Here is a 23,029-nt window from a genome sequence, read left to right as displayed (position 1 = left end):
CGCAGACGTGCCTGTCGCAGCCCGGTGCGCAGAGCTGACAAGTCAGGGCTTACTAAAACTAAAAGCAGGTTATGGATGCATCACGTGATTAAGTTACCTGCTTGTACTTGCTGTGCCCACCCAGGCTAACCTACCCCGCGGTGAACTCCCTCCCTGCCCCTTCCCAGTGGGCACTCGCCCACCGGTGTGTTGCGCCGACACCTTCTGCACTCTTCCCCTCATGTGCCAAACAGCAGGTCCTGTGGCAGCGCTTCTAAGAAGGTCACTGATGGAAAATCAGCGTTCAAACAATTCTGCCTGCGTTGTCTCAGACAGACTTTAAGCTTCACGTTATGGTTCATAATCAACTTGCACCCCAGACTGGTCATCAAGGGACGCCATAGCCAAGTTCCTGTGGGACCAGGGAGAGTGGCAGGGCAAAACCAGGGGTGTCAGGAAGACAGCACGGACATAGTCAAACACTTCAAAATAAGGCAACTGGTGTTATTTGCCCCATATTTGAAATGGCCAGGAACAGCCTGACCCCATCCCTGTGTGTGCTGGTGTTGCCTGCAGCAGCTCCCACGCGCCCGGGCCGGGGAGGTGGCTGGAGGCAGCGCTGCACCCTTCTGCCCACGGGGAACCTGGGTGCCCCAGCCTGCGGGGTCCCCGGCGGCGGGACGCGCGCCCGACCGGCTGCCGCTGCAACCATCCTCCCCCTCACGCCTCATGGGACGTGCACGCCGCGAACCAGACAGAGGTTACTTGGGGGTAATAAAGTAGGCAGGCTCATCACAATTCTGTAACTTAACTTCTATACTAACGCACAACCTTTAATTGCAGCAGTTAATGTGCTTTAACGTTATATTCATAAGGACACCTACTGGTGCCCCGCTAACCGGAATGCTTCATGTAGCACTGGTCAGACGTTCGCTGGCTGGGTAATAAAAAGTAACTGGTGGGCACTGCCAAGTTATAAAAATATTATTTGGGATTTGTGTGTTTGCCAAAAAAAGTAAGACACTGACACATATGGTCCACATTTTCTGCGAAATTCAGTTTCTGAATAATGAGGAGTGTCTTGTATTTTTCCAGATGGCCCAAGAAACTTAAGTTGCCGACTGTGAAGTACTTAGCACGTGATGAACAGCTGATGCCACCCAAATCTTACCAATAAAGTATATGTACTGTGTCCATACACAAAAAGGGGCATTTACTTTAACCTACTGCTTTAAAAAATACTTTTACTACTTACTGAAATGTGGTTACTGTCTTGGAAACAAAGTCCGCACATTCACTGGATAGGAACGTTTCCCAGGATAACCTCATCTGCACGCCAATGAAATGCCTGATACCAAAGTGTTATTTCAAATAATAAAATATAAATAAAACAAACTGTGTTTCTTCCTATACAATGGTTGTATACAATGGATATGGAAAACACAAATTTTCCTCACCAAGCTTTGTAAAATTTGGCAGGTAACACAGCAGCATCGTCCATAGTACAGAGAACAACAGGCGCTTTATTTATTTCCACAACAGCTTTGGCTTGAGGGTTATCTGTGCAGAAAAGCAGCAATGAACTTCAGGGAAGTAATCTGCAGAAGCTTAAAACTTATTTTGCATCATTCAACACCCCAGTTTAGTTTCCTCATTTGGTTTTCGTTACGAAAGATGTTGTTGCTTAGTTCTTTAATACACCCTTTAAGTAAGGAAGGCGTGCTCCTCTGACTTGAAGCAAAATCAGATTTGGGCTTAAGCGGAGACAAAGGCAGAGTGTCTCCACACGATCTGCCTTTACTGGCTGTTATTTCAGTAAGTTCTTCAACAAAATCCACACTACGGTGGGGCGTCAGCAGACCTACTCCTACGGAGGATGAGCCACTTACTGAAGAAAATACTTTGCACAGCCCTGAATGGATGTTTTCGCTGGTAACCAGCACTGCGAGGCCAGAGCGTGCCATCTGCAAAAGCGGGGCCCAGAGGGAGAGGTGCTCTGCTTGCCTGCTTCCTCAGGCAGACGGGACCTTAAGGGTATCAACTCCCCCGCTGGCAATCACGGAACATCACCATAACAAGAACGAAACAGTGTTAGGAATATATTTAATACCATTCAGCATTAGAAAGTAGAGGAGAGTCAACCTTGATGGTGTCATTCAGCAACCTAGAGATTAAAGTGCAGAGATTAACAAGAGTCTGAAAACCAGGAAGATAATTAAAAAGCAGTAAGATTATTTAAAAAAAAAAAGCAGTTCTCATTCTGTTCATTACTCGCCTACATTCACTATGCAGTTCCTGGAGGTGCGCCTTTCCCACCAACAGGGTTTGCTCTTCGGACGCGCTCTGGCAGACAGCATCACCTCCGAAATCCATGCTGTCCTTGCCGCCCTGCAGCACGCCAGCAGGATGCTCTGTTGGAACTGAAACGTTGCTCTCCCAGCGTCCAAGAAATTCCAGATGCTGTAAAACGCTGCAGCCTTCCTCCCTGGAGCAAACAGGCCCTCAGTAAGCATGAACTGATACCCCCTTGGCTTCGTTTTCGGTGTTCCAAGCATACCATATGGGATTCCGTATCAAAAGATGGCCAAAGCTTCAGCATAAAAAACCATGGTGGGTGACAAAGTACTACTTTGGTCATAACGAACATGCTGAACTACAGGCACAGCACGTTGTGCAGAAAAACTCTTTCTAGAAGGTTGCCGAAAGCTGTGAGATCAACTCCCACAGGACATAAAAAATGACACCGATCTCACCACCTCCCTCCTCCAAGGTGCATCTTCTAATGCCATCTTTCTCGCCCCTAGCAGGACCCCAGTGTGCACGCACGCAGGTGCGGTACGGGCACCGCTTCCTCTGAAGAGTTGTGGTTTCCTAATGTAATTTGGCTCTGGAATAAGTTTGATTTTGCTTGTCACCACCGCGGTAACTTCAGCGGGTATGTTCACCTAAAAAGACGAGGAAGCTGCAGGCCTGCATAGACGTGCGTTCGGCACAATCTGGCCGCTGATTTCACGGGGTGTGCACACTCCGCCGTCTAGAAAAGGCTTTCGGAAGAACCGCTCAATGTAATACAGAAGTAATGAACAGCTCAAGCCACTGTTTTTTTTACATCCCCCAAAGACAGAACAAGTTCTACGTGAACGACTCCCTTTTTCCGACCCAAGACTGGCGTTCTCTCATTCATCAAGCTGCGTGAGGACGGATCACCTCTGTTACCAGAAAAGCAAACCAGGTTACTTACTGACAGCGGGCCGTTCGTGGGAGCTCTGTGACTGTTCTTGCTGCCTGCTCTTACTGCGTGGAAATCAAGTTTTGCAACTTCTAGAGCAAGATACTTCATTTCAGGGAACAATCAACTGATTCCATGACATGTAAATGTTCATTGAAAGTGTATCAACTCTTTAATAACAGTATTAAAGCAAATGTAATTAACAAATACCAGCTCATACAGCACAGAGTACTGGTGGCATTAACAACATAATATCCACTCTTAGCTGTTTCAAATAAAATGATTTTCATCATCTCTCCAGATAAAGTTTGCTGACACCTGTCAAAACCATTCTGTGCAGAAGGGCTGACTGAGATGTGCAGATGCTTCCATGTTTTTTTCGAGGAGAGACGTTCCTGATGGTGGTTCTTCTTTTATTGTTATTACTTCCTTCGAAAATCTTTAGGTCTGGGGAGGGAAAAAAAAGGTGCTTTAAGAAATGCTTGGGAACTACAGTGGCTTTGCTTTAAGGACGCAGTAACAGCCATATCTATTTTTATTTCCTTATTCTGGTGCTTGCAGTTTTTGTGTTGATGAATATTTTCTGGATTTCATTAAAAAGACAGAACAAAGCAAAGAAGTTTAAGAACACTAAGAATTTACAGACATCGGGACTAGTTGGTCAAGGTGTTCCTTACGACCATTCCTACTTTCCTAAGCAAAGCCAAAAGCATCTTTAACTGAATACAGCCTCAGAACGACTTCAAACACTAGTATTAATTTGTCTCCACTTTTCAAAAATGAATAAATAACCTGTGCATAAGATGGCAAGTTTTAAGTTAACAGCACAGTCCAACACAACACTACTAGAATACTTAAAACCTGCGATATAAAGAAAAAACCTACTTTGAATCTTAAAAGTTCTGCAATTCCTTCTGTTTGGATGACAAATGTGGAAAACATTCAGAGAACAGCCTGCTGTTTGTAATCATCTGCGATTTCCTATTCAAGCATGTGTCACCCACTCTGCCACACAGCCACTGGCCGCAGAACCCACGTTCTCCCTGACCCTACAAGCCACAGGGTCAGACTAGATGATGGGTTTTAGAAGAATGCTAAGTTTGTGGGCAGGCTGCAAGTCTACATCCCCAACAGATCCTGCGTGCACAGCATGAACAGGCTGCTCTTCCCAGCGCACGCAAACACGCCGTCTGCACCAATGCAACCTGTTATCGCAGAATGGCAGGGCTTGGAAGGGACCTCTGGAGATCACCTTGTCCAACCCCCCTGCTTGAGCAGGCACACCCAGAGCAGGGGGCACAGGAGTGTGTCCAGGTGAGTTTGAATGTCTCCAGGGAAGGGACTCCACAGCCTCCCTGGGCAGCCTGTGCCCCTGCTCTGGCACCCGCACAGGGAAGTTTTTCCTCCTATTGAGGTGGACCTTCCTGTGTTTCAACTTGTGCCCATCGCCCCTTGTCCTGTCACTAGGCACCACTGAAAAGAGTCCAATCCCATCGTCCTGACACCCACCCTTTAGATATTTATAAGCATTGATGAAATCCCCCCTCAGTCTTCTCTTCTCCAGGCTGAACAAACCCAGGTCTCTCAGCCTTTCCTCATAAGGGAGATGCTCCAGTCCCCTGATCATCTTCGTAGCTCTCCGCTGGACTTGCTCAAACAGTTCCCTGTCCTTCTTAAACTGGGGGGCCCAAAACTGAACACAGTACTCAAAGTACTTATTCTTGACTCTTCTGATTTCTTCACCCAGACACATCTCAAAACAGGTAATGCACTGGATCTGAACAAAGAGATGTATTAACAAGGGTTTTGTAAACATGTAATGGAATTCTAAGTCAGTGGATCTGCTGTGGGGTTGAATGAAAACAAAATCTGGAATCCAGGGAAAGCTGCAATCCACAACAGTAAACCAAGTTACATTTACAATGGTGGTAAATTTTATCATTAATGTTATTCATCAATGCAAATTGAAAGCTGATAGGAACGGATGCAGGGAGCTTACTCCGGGGACAGAGAGTTTAGATGGCTGCAGAGATGCCATACAGAAGTCTAATACTTAATTAGTCATTAGTCACAATCATGTGTTGCAGAACTAGCATTTTTCAACCAATAGCACTGCAAAATAAAGCCATTCCTGCGATTCTTGTACAAGCCTGTAGGATCTTATGTGAAAGCAATTCTGGAATTCAATCTGTGCTATTTCAAGCGTACCATATAAAATGTGATGATTATACGAAAATGTTAAAGAACAACTATAAAGACAACTAGTGTTTATGCTGTAGTGAATCACAAAGCTTCTTTGTTTTCCATTTAAATGACATATTCTGCATTAACATTTGGATTGGGATCTTTTGTGCGTGAAGCACTGCCGTAAGCGCCCTATACATTGTTTGCATACGCGCTTCACGTTGGACTTGAACATGCTCAACACTTGATGGCAAGTGTGCACTGGAAAGTCAAGTCACATTTCCTAGAATCCCGGATTTCAGTCCTCAGAAATATCCCACAAACTGTTAGTCAGATCTCACCCTGCATACCAGAACATATTTAATTATAACACATTGTTTGTGGTGTATTAAGGGAGCAGGATTTTGAAAAATTCTCAGCAGTGATTTAGTGGAAGTTTTATCACTGCATCCATCCATGACAGGTGGACCAGTGCTGAAGGATTTCAGAGATGCAGCACGTTAAAGACCTCGCTGTCTTGCAGCTTATAGTTATTACTCTTTTTTCATAGGCCAATGCATCCCCTTGCACACTGCTCAAAGAATTTTGCATTTTCCTTTGAATGGCACATTTAAAACTTCAATCTAGGGTTAGGCTGGAGCGCTGCAGAACTTGGGATCCGACAGTACTTTGTTCTTGGGTGAATATCCAATTTTTTTTCCTTGCTAGCAATCTGTATTTCAACCTTAATGCTGCTTGTCTTAAATGCACTGAACATTGGACTCTTAGTTTGCAGTCTTATGAAGTTAATGAAGCTTAAAGGCAGAATTTTCCACACTGAAACACTTGTTTGAGCAAGCATAAAAGTTTTTAAAGCCTTTTCTATTGCCACAGTAGGCTTTTATGCCTACTAGTACTTGGCTTCTGGAGGCCACAATCTCTGCTTTTAAGGAGTCCTTGGCGCTAGGAAAGCGAAGCCTTGAAAAACACTGCCTTTGGCAAAAGTGTTATAAATATTTTGTCAGACGAAGAATATGAACCCACAAAACCCTTGTCTACTCAGAGAGAATTATGAGCTCCTTGTGAACACCAATAGATAACTGCTCCTTGATAAACGACATAAATCCATGTGAGAGTGTTCTTCGATGGCAGCGCTTTTGCCCTTCCTCAGCAAAGCACTGAGATTATGCATTTGGAACAAAGGAAATGATATCTCCTAAAAGAGATTGTTCAGAAATTCACCCAAAGGCAAGACTTCACATAGCTGCCTCTCTCTCTTTTTTGTTTTTGAAGATATCATTCTTGGGAGAAAAAAAATAATTGCTGTATATAGACAGCAGGCTTCCAAGACAAGGGGGATACTGAAGGCAGAATGTGGGAATTCAGAGCTCTGAAATCAGTGCTGAAAGGCAAAGATCACAGGTTCACTGAAAATATGCAACATTAGCCTGTGCAGCAGATTCTGCCACCAAAACACATTAAAAGTATTTGTCCCACTAACATTTTATACTGCATATAAAAAGCATTAAGACACAATCCAGTGAATTCTAGGAAAATTACTCAGCAAATTAATGACCAACTACGCCATGGCTCTCAGTGCTTCTCTCTTAACAAATATTTACTGTTGAGTGAAAGAAACTGAAGAGCTAGTCCTAAGCTCTCATTACAGATTTTCAATAAATCTCTTAAATTCTCCCAACTTTTTTCCTTGCTCGCAGCTGTCAGGAGAGGAATACAGCTGATGTAGAATTTTGACAATCCACAGTCATTGAATCTTACAAAACAGGCAAACCTGCACATAGGTACAAGTTCATAGGGTCAGTTTTTGCTACAGAAACAAAAGGTTCTTAGTGGACCCCACTGTAACTGGTAGCGCTTTCTTCTTCCCAAAATTCTGCAGCATTAAGGTGTTCCACATAAACGCTGTCTTTGGATACGGATGCCAGCCCTACGGTCTTGAATGCTGAAGAAATCAAGTGGACCAAGAGAGTTTCCCATTTACAGGGAAACTGTAACTTCTCAGCTCTGTACCCCACTTCTAGAAATAAGAGTGAGGTCAAACTAAACCCTAGAACATGGGCTACGATTTTCTCTAGAGGCACAGTAGGTCTAGTTCAGCGTATTTTATAATCTCATTTCTCTCACACATGTATGTGAGCATACCTCTTCATAAACCAATACTCTACAAAGCTTTTCTACTCAGATATGTCAAATTTCTAAATAGCCTTGAATTTATGTTTGTTTGTTTTTTTAAAGAATTGCTATTCTTGTCTCTTGATCAATGACAGCTGCTAATGGTAATAATTTCAGCAAGTGTTAATCCAGTCTACAATACAGAGAAACAGTGCAATATCAGGAGTGAATGTGCATGCATTTTAAAAACAGTTTCTGAAACTAATACCCACTATGTAACAAAATAAGCCAAACACCTCCTTAAAACACCAAAATCACAGCTATATGCACCTATAGTTTGTATCTTTTTAGCCTCCACCATAACTCCCACATCAGAGAAGCTCCATCACTGACAGCAGTAATACTGCTGTTGCATGTGCTGTATTATAAATCATGCAGTTAAAAATACTGTGGTCCTGTGAAATTGCCAATTTACGGTTCTGTAAAAAGCAGAATAAAACTTTGCATAGTACTTAGGAAACAAGTTATTCAGGGCACTAGGGAAAACAATTGAATACAGATCAACAAGTCTGAAGTCTTAATTTCAAAAGGGAAAGTGAGATAATAAAGACAATATTCACTGAAAAATCCTTTAATAAATCATTCTTTCAAAAAGATGTTGAGACTAGAAAACAAAAGTTCTCAACTTCCTGTTCTGCCTGTTTATAATTTATTCAAGATATCTACAGATTCAGAATAAAAATACAAAGAGGAAAACTGTGGGAAGCTAATTCTGCCTCACTCACTGCTACAAACTACGGTCAGCATGCTAGTCAGCAAACACAGAGTGATCCCCAAGCAAGGGACCTGTGACCTGCCCACAGCCAGTGAAGCCCCATGTGCAGCCTACAGAGCAGAGAGGGGAGTAGGAGAACTGGTTTACAAAATTCAGTTTCATTTATTTATAAAAGAGAAGTTTCATGTTCTAAAGGACCTGAACACCCTCTAAGGCTTTGTAAAGCCAGATATTATTTTCCTCCCTATTATCTGAATTAAAATCAAGGGCTATCGTGCATATGGATAAAGTCCACTTGTGAACTAACTGTTAAAGGCTGGATCTATGACACTTGATAGAATAGTCAAAATATCGGTGAAATTAAGGATCAAACAGAACAGTTATTAGAACTCTTAGAAATCCTGTGCTATACTTAAGGGATTCTGAAGATACCCTCCACATTAAGGTTATTTTTAGTGGTTAAAAAATCAGAGGAATTTGTGAAATCTCACTGAAACACAAAGCAGACTTACTCTTTCTAGAAATTAGAGCCATTCAGATACATTAGCAAACTTAGAAGATTAGTTGGTGGGGCTAATTCAGATGTGCGAATGCTTCAGATACCATTCACCTAGCAAAGTTTTGGGAGTCCCAGCGGACACAAAGTTGAGCATGCGCCAGCAATGCGCCCTTGCTGCAAAGAAGGCAAATGGTCCCCTGGGCAAAGTATTGCCAGCAGGTCGGGGGGCGTAACCCTTCTCCCTGCTCAGCGCTGGTGAGACCACACCTGGAGTACCGTCTCCAGTGCTGGGCTCCCCAGTACAAGAGAGACATGGGCATAATGGAAGGTCCAATGAAGGGCCACAAAGATGATTATGGGACCAGAGCACCTCACATATGGGGACAGGCTGGGAGAGCTGGGACTGTTCAGCTTGGGAAGAGGCGGCCAAGGTGGGGTCCTATCAAAGTATATAAATACCTGAAGGGAGGGTGCAGAAAGGACAGAGCCAGGCTCTTTTCAGTGGAGCCCAGTGACAAAACCAGAGGCAGTGGGCACAAACTGAAACACATGAGGTACTGTCTGAACATCAGGCAACACTTTTTTACTCTGAGGGTGACTAAGCACTGGAGCAGGTTGCCCAGAAAGGCTGTAAAGTCTCCATCCCTGGAGATACTTAAAAGCTCAGACACAGTCCCGGGCAACTGGATCTGAGTGGCCCTGCTCGAGCTGAGGGGTTGGACCAGATGACCTCTGGAAGTCCCTTCCAACCAACTGGTCCACTGTAATACAATGATGCAGTTAGAATTTCTTTTCAGACAAAATATAACTCTGTGAATTCTGCACAGATGCTGAAGACATAATTCACAATGGCAAGCTTCAGCCTGAGGAGGTAAGTCTCTTCAAGTCATCTCTAAAGTCAGTGAAGAAAGGTGGGGCTTCCCTGGAGTACTTTAAGTAAAGATCCATTTTATTTATTCCAAACGGAGCTTAAACTATGTGTGCTAAATTAATACTGAAGTTTGGTGATCATACATATGCATACATATGCAGCTGCATAAAACAAGTTTATCTTTAATCCAGGTCAGCTCTCTGATTCTCTTTATCCTGTTGCTACACAAGCAGAATGGAAAGATGGGAAAAGTGATGGATGACACTTAAAAACCAGCCTTTTTGCCAGAAGAAATGTTCATGAAGCTATGACCTCAGCCTCTGAATATCTCAGATGGCAACCAGAAACTAACAGTACAAAAAGACCTACTTGCACACTTGCCAATATGATGGTACCCTGTCCCCATCATATTCAATATTATTTTCCAGTTTGATGTGAAATGTGCTCCTCCTAGGGTATTTTTCCTGTCAAAGTGGGCAGAACAGAGACCCCTTCAAAAGTTACATGTGTTCAATTTTCAACTCCTGGAGTGAATATTTATTTCCATCAAGTCTGAACAGACTTGCTGCACAGTTCCATCTTTATTAAATTCTTGTCAGCACATTCCAGCAGAGATGCTTCCCTTTGCCTAGCAATGTTTTGTGGAGGTAAAACAGCTCAGAAAAAATAAAATAAAATAAAGGGGGGTGTTACTCTGTGAAGGCCAAATCTAAGTAATCTCCAGTCTGCGTTATTCTGCAACTAAGTTGATTTCAAAAATATATAAGCCTATAATATATAAACTTTACTGCCTTATTTCCAGGCAAGTGAGAGAACACCTTGTAATACAGTCCTTACAGCAGACAGATGAAAAATAGCATTACTTATCTTAAAGAAATAAGGTTAAGGCTCTAGAGTAATACAGGACACTGCCTATTTTGTATGTAAAGAAGTTCTTTTACAATCCTTTACAGCATCTTTTCAGAAAATCTTGTAAAAATTATTTTCTCTTCAGTGACTCGGAATACTTCTTCGAAACTACTTATTTTAGCGCAAGTTATTCAGTTCTTAGAACTTCTAAATGCAGTGGGATTAGCTATAATAATATAATTTATAATAGACGTCACTCTTCCTTCTTCCAAAAGAAGTTACACATCTGCCTAGTTTTTTCTACCACTTGCTGCTGATAAAACAGCATTTGATAACACGACCTTATCTTCTTTCACGCTCCAAAAAAACTGGATAGTTGTCTCTCCATAAACAAGCTCTCCTCAGAATAGTTTTGTTGTTAGATTGCATTGTCCAAAGCATTTTGGAAGAAGTATACAAAATCAAAATTCATGGAGTGTCCACAGTCATTTGTGTCTTCATGACTGCTAATAGTTTCAGAGCTGCCTCTGCTAAGGAGTAAGACTGTCAGTGCTGCCGAAGTGGTGACCTGTCAATACCTGCTCTTGACTCAGCAATGCACACCTGGTTTGGAAGCTTTGAAGACTTCAAATTGCATTTTTCTCTTCACCTGCGGGCAATTATCTCACCATTGGAGAACGTGACCCAGAGAGCCAGAGTTCCCAGTACTTTCTGCAATCTCACCAGCAACAACAATGCGTGTTCAGAAAGGCTTTAACCTTGCATCAGCACCTTAAAAGGTCAGTGCCTTAAGGCTAACTAACACTGCACTAATAAACTGACAAAGAGATGAAAGCAGTGGTGCAACAGCAAAAGTTGAAAATGACAGGCTTAGAATCCTGTTAAGATTTCACAGCTTCCATGAATGAGAAAAAACACTCCAGATGCATTAAAAACCCCATAAAAATTAAAAACCATCCTGTAGGAAAGGCAAATCCAGATCTTCCATTCACAGTCTGTGCAATGCTCCAGAATACTTGAAAAATTTCAGGTCTGGTAGAATTACCATTTGCATGAGTTATCAATTTAAAAAAAAAAAAAGAAGTATCAGTCTTAACTCACAGTTATCAACATGTTTTAGGAGAAATCCTCATGCCAGAGGATTTTAGGACAGTGGCTGCTATGATAGATTTTTTTTTCCACTGGCTTTTTTTTTTTCTTTTTTTCCTGTTTCCTGCAGAATGGTGGAGAGTTCCCCAAACAGCTGAATGAGTCTTCAGGACAACTGTGTAGTTTTACAGAAGCTCTGCATGGTTTTCCTACACACATTTCAAGAATTCTAAGTAAAAACAGGGATAAAATCTCTCCAAACTTGGCTGAAAAACTAAAATATACTAAGAAAAGTAGTTTAATTAGTGTTAAAGTACTTCTAAACTACCTCAAATTTGTTAACCAGCGATAGCCCCTGGTACATACATGTGTCTTACAGAAGAGTTTATAAACACCACGGTTTCTAACAGAAGATGACACACAGGGGAAGACTAATAAGTGGAAAGATTTTGTGGGTTCATCATGCCACTTAGTATCTAGCCCTCAGCCACTCTGATTCAATTACTCCAAGGTAGCAGGCACACTAGATCTGTACTACTGTAATGCCCTTCTTCATATTTATGGAAATCACAATCACAGGACTGTGGGGTTATTGTTAACTGATGACAGTCGGCTGCTGACACAGGATAATTGTATGGCTCATCTTTCATGTCTGCATATTAACAATAGGTGTTTTTTAGCCTTTTCTTATAACAAGAGGTTCCAAATAATTTGGTTTTGTATAAAACTGTTGCACAATACACATAGCATGAAATTTGTGGTCTATCTGGCATACTTTTTGAAGTTAATTTATGAATACAACTATAATGTTTTGAGTATCTTAAGATTCATTTTTATGGACAAATTTAAAAGACAGACTTCAGTACAGAGCCAAAATTTACTGTAAACTCTGAAACAAGAGGAATATATATATTTTTCAGGTATACTTCGCAAGCTGTGCCAAAGTCAATAGCTATGAGGTAAGTGCACTGTAGCTAAAGGGGATTTCTGAACACATTTTTGTTTGACTAATCACACTAGTAAATCAAAAACCAAGGATTAGGCATGGCTACCATTCTCTGTTAAACCAAATTATGTGGTTACACTCAAATCTCAACAGAGTTTAGAGCTTGGGGTGGGGGGGGAAAGTTGAATCATTTTTCTACTCAAGACATACCTACTGTTCCAGGGTAGCTCCGTGCCTCTGGTAAAATAATCAGTGAAACAGCTAATGACATTTCAACTATCATTAAATTTCCAATAGCCACCATGGCCTATTCCAAACCATGAACTTCTTGCTCTGCTTGGGGCAAAAGGATCTCTTCCATATTGGTGTAGTTCTCATGCAGACTATCCCCTCAGCTAAAAAGCATTTCTACAAGTATAACTTACTTCACTCGGAGAATAAACCACAGTAACAGGAGCTGCCTTTAGTAACAAAACAGAGTAAGAAAAGGTGGCTTCACTGACACTATTATGCCAGTCCAGCTATAGTGACTAACCCTTTCCTGCACATACAAAGCTTAAGATAAATCTTTTGTGGAACTCAACTGCAGCTTGGGTTTTTTTCCCCACATAAAAATTAAAACAAGTGCTAGTTTTAAGTGGCCATAAATCAAGTTATCTAAACCAACGCTAAAATGCATTTAGGTACTCTTAGTGAAATTAAGAATGGCTTATTACAATTTAAAATAAACTGGTTACAACCCCAGTTTCCTTAAAAATAAATTAAGGAAAACTGAATTAAACTCTTTAAAAATTACTGTCAATCCCAGATTTTGACCTGGATTATTTGAATTCTGCCTGGGAAATAATTTAAGTTAAATCAATGCAACGTACAGGTAAACTTCATCTTGGTAAGATGACGTTTTCTGCAAATGAAAGTGTTTTCTTTACATGATATATTCTGCTAAAAACTGTAGGACTGTAGAAAGAACAGCACTGTACACTTGGCTTTGTCCAAAGAATTACGTTATTCTTCAAATAAACAGAAAAGTGGCTAAAGGAATGGTGAAATGCTTTCCAGACTTACTGTCAGCACCAAAGTGAAAAAGCAAATCCAGACATTTATAAAAGAGCAATTAAAAACCAGTCTAATTCTAATTTCATCTGGGCAAGTAGTTCAACAGTATCACATACAACCATTCTCAAATTGCTTGTCTAATTCCCGTTAACTTAGTTTCTATTCTTGCACATGAGATCAACAGATTTTCGGGGAAGGGGAAAGTAGCTTTGGAACTTTCTTTCTGAGAGCCTCTTCAGACAGCTGAAGCAAAAGTGCCCAGTTACCCATTTATTAAATCTCTTACCTTCAGCTCTAGTTTTAGATACAATGTAAGCTTCCCCCAGGAAAAGGGCATGAGAATTGTGCGTTTCATGCATGCTAGAGAAAAGCCAGTAATTCATTTTAATAGGCTAAACAATCTAAACACGAATTTGTTGGAATTTTAAGATGATTAAGCTACTGACCCTTCTTGATTAGTGTCCAGTTGCTGCCTGCAGTTAGAACCTACTGTAGAGGAGAGCAATTTTCTTCTCAAGTATCTGTGTGGCTTTTTGTCCATGGGAATTTAGATCCAGCTCTGGTAGCCTGAAATGTGAGACTTGGTTAACTTCAAGTCTCCTGTTAAGCAAAATGCTACACAAGATCCTGAGATATTTTTATGCCCTTACTATAAAAACAAGTTACCAGTGATAGTTCCCAGATTTTAACAGGGGTTAATGATCTCCAGTTACTGGAATTTTTACTGAGAACCAAAAAAGCCACAGAAAATGATCTTCCAGAGGGATTCCTCGAAGAGTACATTGGAACAGAACCGGGCTATATTGGCAGGATAGCTTTTTCCTGGTTTATACAGTTTGTTTTTAGGAAAAATTAAGACTGGCTCCATTTTTTCACAGAAGTTTGTGTTGGCCACCTCTTCTCTCAACAATGATACATGCCAGCCCTGCTTTGAGAGAGTTGAGCGCTCAAGTCAGAGGGGCAGTACTTACTTGAATGCACCCTCAGTAGGTTTGCAGATGACACCAAGTTGGGCAGGACTGTTGATCTGCTCGAGACTAGGAAGGCTCTGCGGAGGGATTGGGAAAGGCTGGATCAATGGGCTGAGGCCAGTTGTATGAGGTTCAACAATGCTCAGTGTCAGGTCCTGGATTTGGATCACAACAACCATAGTTGGAATAGTGTGGCCAGCAGGAGCAGGGCAGTGATCGTGGCCCTGTACTCGGCACTAGTGAGGCTGCACCTCAAATACTGTAGTGAGGGGCCCAAAACTGAACACAAGGAGGACACTGAGGTGCTGGAGCGTGTCCAGAGAAGGGCAACGAAGCTGGGGAGGGGTCTAGAGCACAAGTCCTGTGAGAAGCAGCTGAGGGAATGTTCTGCCTGGAGAAGAGGAGGCTGAGGGGAGACATTATCGCCCTCTACAACTACCTGAAAGGAGGCTGTAGTGAGGTGGGTGTTGGTCTCTTCTCCCAGGTAACAAGTGGTAGGACTAGAGGAAATGGCCTCAAGTTGCACCAGGGGAGGTTTAGCTTGGATATTAGGAGAAATCTCTTCACCAAAAGGGTTGTTCAAAAATGTGTAGCTGTGGCACTTAGGGACATGGTTTAGTGCTACATTAATGGTTCAACTCGATCTTAAAGGTCTTTTCCAACCAGAACGATTCTCTGATTCTGTTCCTATTACAGAAACACCTGATAGCCCAAGATAAGAACCAAACACTATCATGTAAGGCACGCTACAAACAGAATTCAAAGCCCAAAAAGCTGCAGACACACTCTGCAACTAAGCAATAACTAAGAAAAAGGCTGGAAGAATATGTTGATTTCAGTGCAGAATTTTAAAGGCTTATGAATAAACTCAAGATGGTCCTTATAAAAATAGCTCACCATCTTTGGAGGAGATCTTTATGGTTTTCTTTCTGAGTTTCTGCATATAGCTGGAGTAACCACTCCCACAATTTTTCATTTATTATACCTTATATTTCATTGTAGAAGAAAAAGCATTTTGTAAACTTGGTATGAACTGCAAGTTATAATCTTTGTAACACAGCACATCACTGAAAATACTCCAAATATAATTTTTGTATCTAACATAATTCAAGGTGTCTTTTGGTGTTGGCTCCTTGTAAAGTTATCTGACAAAATTAACAGACAAAAATACTTCATAAAAAAACCTGCCAGCATCTTGCATTTATAAAAGTAGTATTTATAACATCATTTCAGCCACATATCCAGGATACCTCTGGCTAATCTTCAGCTCTGTTACTACTATATCCCAGAAATAATGTGGATAACTAAAAACAGGAACTTAGACTAGAAATTGTAGAACTGTGCAAGATAAGTACTGTTGCAGTTATCTTGTAGGAGAACAAATAGAAAGGGCAACTGCGGCTGAGAGGATCTCTTAATCCCAAAGCTGTTCTGTTTACCAACAGCTACAAGTTTGTTTGCTAGGAACATCAGCAGTAGGCTTCAGGTTGCCCCATTTTGGCAAAGCTGGCTTTAAGGAACACAAAGCTAGGGAGGAACTGGAGGTGGAACAGAGTTCCACTAACATCATTAGCACTGGAGACCTAAGAGGATTATCAGAGCTGTCTGCAACTCATAGGCGTCTGACATGTTTCTGTTTCATCACGTACAAACTTTTCTTTCTAAGAACATTGTGATTCTCTGCTTTTAAAGCCATGGAGCCTTGCTGGTAAACTACCAAGAACCTGCCATGCCATGGGGGTGACAGTGCCAATATCAGGACCCTGCCCAGCCCAGGCTGCTCAGCTGAATCAAAACTATGGCTTCAGACCAGGTTCTGCAACCCCCTGCCTCAAAGCAGGATGTACACACGGGGGCTAGAAATCGAGCAAGTTAATCAGAAAAATAAAAAGGTGTTTGGTTTTCTTAAACCAAATTTCAGAGTTTACAATACATCAAGTTTTAAAAATGTCAGAACTGTTCAAGGACGTTCTTCCCAGAAAGACAAGTGAGAGGCTGTCTGGCCAGAGCAGCGTTCCTATTAAGGCTGGCAGTGGAACAGGCGCTCAGTATGCACATCAGCACCAGCCCGAGTGCACTCCTGGAAATCAGACAGCTCTGCTTTCTTAAGGGAAACTCTCAGGAATGCATCCATCTAACTGGAACAACACAGAGCTGCTGTACTATATATTTGGTAACATTCTTATTTAAATACTTCTTCAAAAACAATTTCCTGCCTATAAAACTGTCTAAAAACATATATATACGCAGCCAGTTAAACAACTTTAAAATGGTATATAACAGGAAAATTTACACATGAATGTGATGTATCCTTGCTTTTATGGAACAGAATTGTTTGCTTAGTCATACGTGACTGGCAAATTCTGTGACAATTTCTGTTTAAAACTTATTTAAAAGACATACAACCTGGAACTTCAAACACACTTGAAATAATGGTTTAATTCATGGTAAGAATCTACAAAATCAAACGTTGTCAAAGGAACTAGTTTTTCATCTTTCTCCCCTGTAAATGTGTCTGGAAAAGACATAATTTAACTTTTCTGTATCTACATGGTTTTCTACCACACTTATTTCAGACCTCCCTGTCAAGGATCTAAGACAGAAGCTCTGCACAAGTTGGGAAGTCAGTTGGTTCTGGTTAGGGATAAAGGCAAAGAATGCTCAAAGAAAATCTCTCTCACTGAAAATATTCTGACACTTAATTCTCCATTTTTGTGGAGCTGGGTCCTGAGTGATGTTCTACCATGACTGTGCTGCGGTGGAAGGAGGGGTGATGGGAAGGCTCCCCACTCTGAAAAACAAACTATTTGTTCAGTTTCCACACCGGACTTGTGCTTTCCTTAAAAATAATTTCTGTTTTAGCACTGCACTTGGATATTGTGGATTTACCTATAGCGTGTCAGTCTCCAATCACCAGCAAAGTAGCCTTTAAAAAATATCTACAGATAGACATTTTGATAGAAAAGATACGTAAAAAGTCCAATGAGATCATTAGCAGCATTGAGGATGCTCTCCTCACATTCCAAATGAAAATTTACATTATTACTTCAGATTAAAGAGAAAAAGGCTCTTTTCCTCCTAACACTAGGCACTTCTCATATAAATTCAGTAATTTAATTTATATTAATTCCCTATTATCTGTTTTATGGCCATTTTATATACAGTGAGGTACTTTTCTTGGGTGTCAGTTTTAATGTAAAACCTTAAAGATTAATTTCCGTGTTGTAATTGTGTCTACCTCTATTTTATAGCCTCACACACTTTTAATCAAACTATGCTTTTCATTTGATCTTTTCCATTACAGGATACAGCTATTTTTAAAGGACTAATATAAACTATTTTTTTTCTGTAGAAAGAAGATATGCCACAAAAAGTGTCTCCCTCTAACTCCTTTTCTCCTAAACACTCTCAGAGGAATTTAATTCCCTTTTGAACCTCTACCCCTTGTTAAACAGAGTGGTCACCAAGCTCAGAACTTCATGCAAGACAAATAATAGGCAGTTGTTTTTTTGGTACATCTTAAATTATAAAGAATATCAGATTTATATAATTTTAACTAACTTCTCTTTGGTTTGTTGAACAGAGCTGTCAGTAATTGTCCCTTTTTTTGACTTATTTTTAAAAGAACGTTTTTGCTATACGTCTCTGAAAAGCTTAATATGTAAATACTAAAATCTTTGTTCCATCTACAGTCTTTCAAAGGAATAATGCAAACACTACTTCGTCCAAGGGCTCACACACACTGAAAAAGTTCAGAACACTGAGTCTATTGCAGCTGGTTACTCATACAGCCTTTCTTGTGGTGCCTTTGATGCAAAGCTGTTCTCAGACACTCCAGCTGGCACTTTAATCAGAACAGTGACCGCTACAATTCACTTTAAGTCCCTTTTTACGGATGTCTGTGTTGAAAGCAATTTTACCAAATTTGCTCAATTCTGTATCTTTTGTTTCACAGCTAAGCCCTCCCGCCATAGCACCCTAAGTGCTAGAGAATCACATAATACATTTATTCTCTCAGTCAGGAAGAAAAGCATTATTTTTCTCCCATTACTTCAAACTGGAAGCTCTTCCAAACACCAAAACTGCCAGAGAAGTGAACTGAAGGTTTAATTAGAAATCATCTATCTGACACTAATAGCTGACATCCACAATGGTCTGGTTGCAGGCCAGGACAAGAAGCTGAAATTAGAACAGCGACTACAGTGATGAGCCCTGCAGCTAGTGGAGAAATGGTAGATAACCACCTTCATTCTTGATCCCTCTGATAGGACTTACCAGTTCCTGAGAGCAGAAAAGAAGGTAGGACTAAGTCCAACATAGCAAAGATATGGTAGCAGTGTTCGCATGTCCTCCTGCCTTAAGAGTGGCTCTAGCTGAAGTAGCTGACTGAAGGGAAACTGCTGGCCCAGTCTCTCCACTCAGAGCATTAAAACTCCCAAACTCCCCCTTGTTTTTCCCTACCCTACCCAGAGCCCACTAAATCCACTCCTCTCTAGCATTCTCTCACACTCACTTCAGACCCTCTATTCCATTCCTCTCAGGTCCACCTATTGCCCAGGTTCTCCTCACCAGAATACACACTTGAGTTACCCACCCTTTCCACAGGATCTGTGATCCTCCCAGTTGAAAGCCTTGAAGTCTGCTGCAGCTGCAGGGCTTCTAAGGCAGAGCACTCCCCCACCTCTGTAACTGGCATGGAGCAAAAATACTGTATACAGATAGCACTAACTGAAAATAGATCAGGATGAGACTGCAGAGGAGAGAAATAAAAAAAAAAAGGAATGCATATTTTCTGTGTGCTTTGAATTCCTCCAGAGGGAATGGTTCCAAGAAATGATGGGAGGGGAATTCTATCTTCAAATCTAGCTTCAAAATAGTGTTCTTACCTGCAGATTTTCCCCAAGGATCAACAAGCTCAAGTAGTCTTCTCAATGCTAACATGAAGCTATCAGGAAACTTAGTTTGACAGCAAAGACTAAATTAGATGGCATCAAGCTTACTTGTCCTCTGCAACACACACCTACATGTCAACGCAATTCAGGTGGCCCAGTGCTATGGAGAGGAACTTAAGCAAGACTATGGCAGTGTGTGGAGACAAAGAAAAGCATTTCAGAAGCTCTGGCAGAATAACACTGTTTCCTTTGACAAATGGGACACTCCCAGTTAGTTAGTTAAGGCCAAGTCCCAGCTTCCAGTTCAGTGCTAAACTATCATGTGAGAATCTTTATTAGTATTAGTAATAAAGACAGTCATACAAGAGTATAATATACCATATGGCATGAGAGGCTTATCAGCTTTAATGTACAGTAGAATTCTGGTCATTGGTGCAGAGTCTAAATTTCTTCAGGACTAATCCAATGAAACCTCGTAGGAACCAGGAGATCTCAGCATTTTCAACTCCATCCAGGAGTGAGAATAGAAACAGACACAGCAATTCTATAACTGCTATGGGTTAGAAAAAGTCAACATCAATCTACATATTTCCACCCTGAGGAGGGCTTAAAGCATCACTGTACCTTGCTCCCTTTCAACAGAGACCGTAATAATGAGGAGCCTCAGATTGCACAGAACGGATGCACAGACTTTCTTTTGGTATCATTTATGAACAGGAGCCTAAGTACAACTGATTTTTTAATAAGCTTTTGAAAGTATTACCCACATTCATGAGGACACAGGATAAATACAACAAAATCGAAGTAATTTCCAAAATGCTCTTTTCTATGCTGTCAGTGCCCTTCCCTATTTTAGAACAAAGACCTAAGTCAATGCACGTTAAGCAAGCACTATCACAAAGGAGTATCTAGATACTGATACATAAACAAACACAGGGTTTTTTTGTGTGCAGAACATAGTTCTTCCAGGTGTTCTCCTTACAGCATTCACACAATATTTATATTTTTTCCTACCAAAAACCACATCAAATTCTACATACTGAAAATAGGCAAAAGAGCACAAATCAGTACTGATCATCTGGAAGACTCAGATCACCCTCTACTTGCTTTATTCCCGCAGCTCTTTGCCTTTGGCACTTAAAACAAGCTCAGCATTAGGAATTCAGTAGATTTCAGATTTTATCATAAGACAGGCTATTTAGCAACTGATCATTTATTTACTATATACATTTAAGATCTGCCCTTCTAGGTCACATCAAAGTTCACAATATTTACAACTTCCTGAGCCAGGAGTCACATCTGTAGAACCATATTTAATAGCCACTGATGGCCATACACTTCTCTTTTTTGAATCCACTTAACTTACTCAGAACCTACATGTTAACAGCAAGACAGGGAGAACATCCAAAGAGACAAAAGCAAAATGGTGTGCATCTTTAGCAGTCATGTGATACAGTCAACCCTCATGACATCACATACTTCACCAAGTTTAATCACTAAAAGCAGAGGGAAAATATTCTATAGATGAAAGGTCTCATCCCATCTCTGACATGCAAAAGCAGTGCAACTCTGTACGACTATGTGTGTGGACGTGCGAGCACAAATACATATTACGCATAAATACAGAATTCCATGCAGGCTTTTTCACTTGACTTACGCGTAGATAAATGTCCCACACTAACTTTCTCCTGTTATTACTAGGATTTGCAAGCAAAAGCCCACTAACATTAAGAAGTTTCACTAAAAAATTATTTTGGTTTCTGTTAAACATGTGACAGAACAATGGAACATTACTCTGTTTTCCCCTCAAAGGAACAGAAATACTATAAATATATGCGGAATGGATACAGACATTTGTCCTACATATATTCCTGGGATTTCTTAATTGTATTGGTCTGGCTTAAGCAGTGAAAGCTGCTGGCCCATAAAAGGAATTGTGAGCGCACTCCGCTTTTGAGTTGCAAGAAGGTCCTACTCAAGTGTTCGTTTATGTTATACTATTACCGGTTTTCTTCCGGAAAAGTTACATCTCTTTTCCACATATCTCTGCTGCCTATGAAGGGTAAATGCCCTTCTTTGTATGTGCCTTATAATGTAGAGAAAATACATGCTGTAATGTAAAATGTTTAATTTACTTTATTAAAAAAAAACAAAACACAAAAAGCTCTTTAATATTAATTTTAGCAAGCAAAAAGCATCAGGCTCTTTTAAAGGTATACCAACAGTTTTGGCCATGCACTAAAAATTATTTGCTTTCTCTTCTTACTGACAGACCATTCTTATGTGAGTTGCCCATTCTCTTCATTAATTAAAATTCAATTTTCTTCTTCCAGATTAAATACAAAGAGAGGAGGCATTTGATATAGGAAGGTAAAGTTAAAGACTTCCCTTGTTTCAAAGAGGGTTACTGGTTTCGCTATTGTAAGATGATTTTTTTCTACTGCACAAGGCTTGCTACTATCTAGTCACTGCTAGCTAAAAATCTAAACCATGCTGTTGCTGCAGATAAATCTCTATTAGAGTTCTGCAATCAGCTGGACATGAAAACCCACGCTGAACCTATTAAATGCTCCTGTAAAAATAGGAAGCATTCAGTTCTGGCACTTTGAAGTCCTACTGATTTGAACAAGACATAGTGAAACACAGGAGGTACTGTCTGAACATTAGGAAACATTGTTTTTATTGTGAGGGTGACTGAGCACTGGAGCAAGTTGCCCAGAAAGGTTGTGGAGTCTCCAACCTTGGTGATATTAACAAATGGTCTGGACAAGGTCCTGGGCAACCAGATCTAGATAGTCCTGCTTGAGCAGGGGAGGTGGACCAGATGACCTCCAGAGGTCCCTTCCAAATCATTCAGCTATCAAGACACCTGAGAGATCATACCTTAAGCAGACTCATGAGAAATAAGCCACTACTACCACATCAGCAGCTAACCTCTGACCACATGCAGCTAACATCTGGTTCAGTGGAACTACTCAATAGGATGACATACCATTTGAGACTCACACCAAGTCTATTTTTTAGGATTAGTGTAGGAATAAGTACAGAGGAACACTTCTTTACAGGTTAAAGAGAAACATAACCTTTTAGAAAGTACTACAGAAATAGAAATACCCGTAATCTAACTGGAGACAGACCATCATGTTGGTCCTGTTGTTAGCTTACTTACACCCTTCCCCATCTCCCTATTTGTTACATCATCTTAAATTTCATTAGAATAATCAGGAAAGGGGCCATCTTTCAAAATTAATTTCTGTTGACTATGGTAATGGGACCCTGAACACAAGAAAAGTCACACTGGTACTAATCAGAAAATGCCCCAAATGTTACACATCATTTTGACCAGCAGGTTTACTCAATGCTGCATATGGTGGTTTGCTGTATGCAGCAAACCACAAATACTCATTCATGTGCCCTGCAAGTACTGTGGAACTGATTTTGTGCATAGAAAAGAAACTATTTATCTAAATAAACATATGGCATGCTCCCTGCTGAAGATCCACTTTCCAAGGTCTAATTCAGGAGAATTCTTTCCCTTCCTCTGGATAGAATCTGAAGAATTCCTCCGCCCAATGAA

General features: G+C 40.8%; 1 protein-coding gene across 1 annotated transcript in view; it reads right to left on the bottom strand.

The window, feature by feature from the left end:
• Positions 1 to 3,357: 3,357 nt before the first annotated feature.
• MRPL13 (mitochondrial ribosomal protein L13) overlaps positions 3,358 to 23,029 on the bottom strand; it is a 40,291-nt gene continuing 20,619 nt past the window's right edge. The window contains exon 7 of the mRNA XM_064442166.1: positions 3,358 to 3,655. Within this exon, the coding sequence (XP_064298236.1) occupies positions 3,631 to 3,655 (25 nt within the window). The 3' untranslated portion in view covers positions 3,358 to 3,630. The remainder of the gene's footprint in view (positions 3,656 to 23,029) is intronic.

Source organism: Phalacrocorax carbo, chromosome 2 (assembly GCF_963921805.1).
Source record: "Phalacrocorax carbo chromosome 2, bPhaCar2.1, whole genome shotgun sequence".
NCBI classification, from domain to species: Eukaryota; Metazoa; Chordata; class Aves; order Suliformes; family Phalacrocoracidae; genus Phalacrocorax; species Phalacrocorax carbo.
Note: the sequence above shows the minus strand (reverse complement) of the source record. Positions and strands in the feature narration are given on the sequence as shown.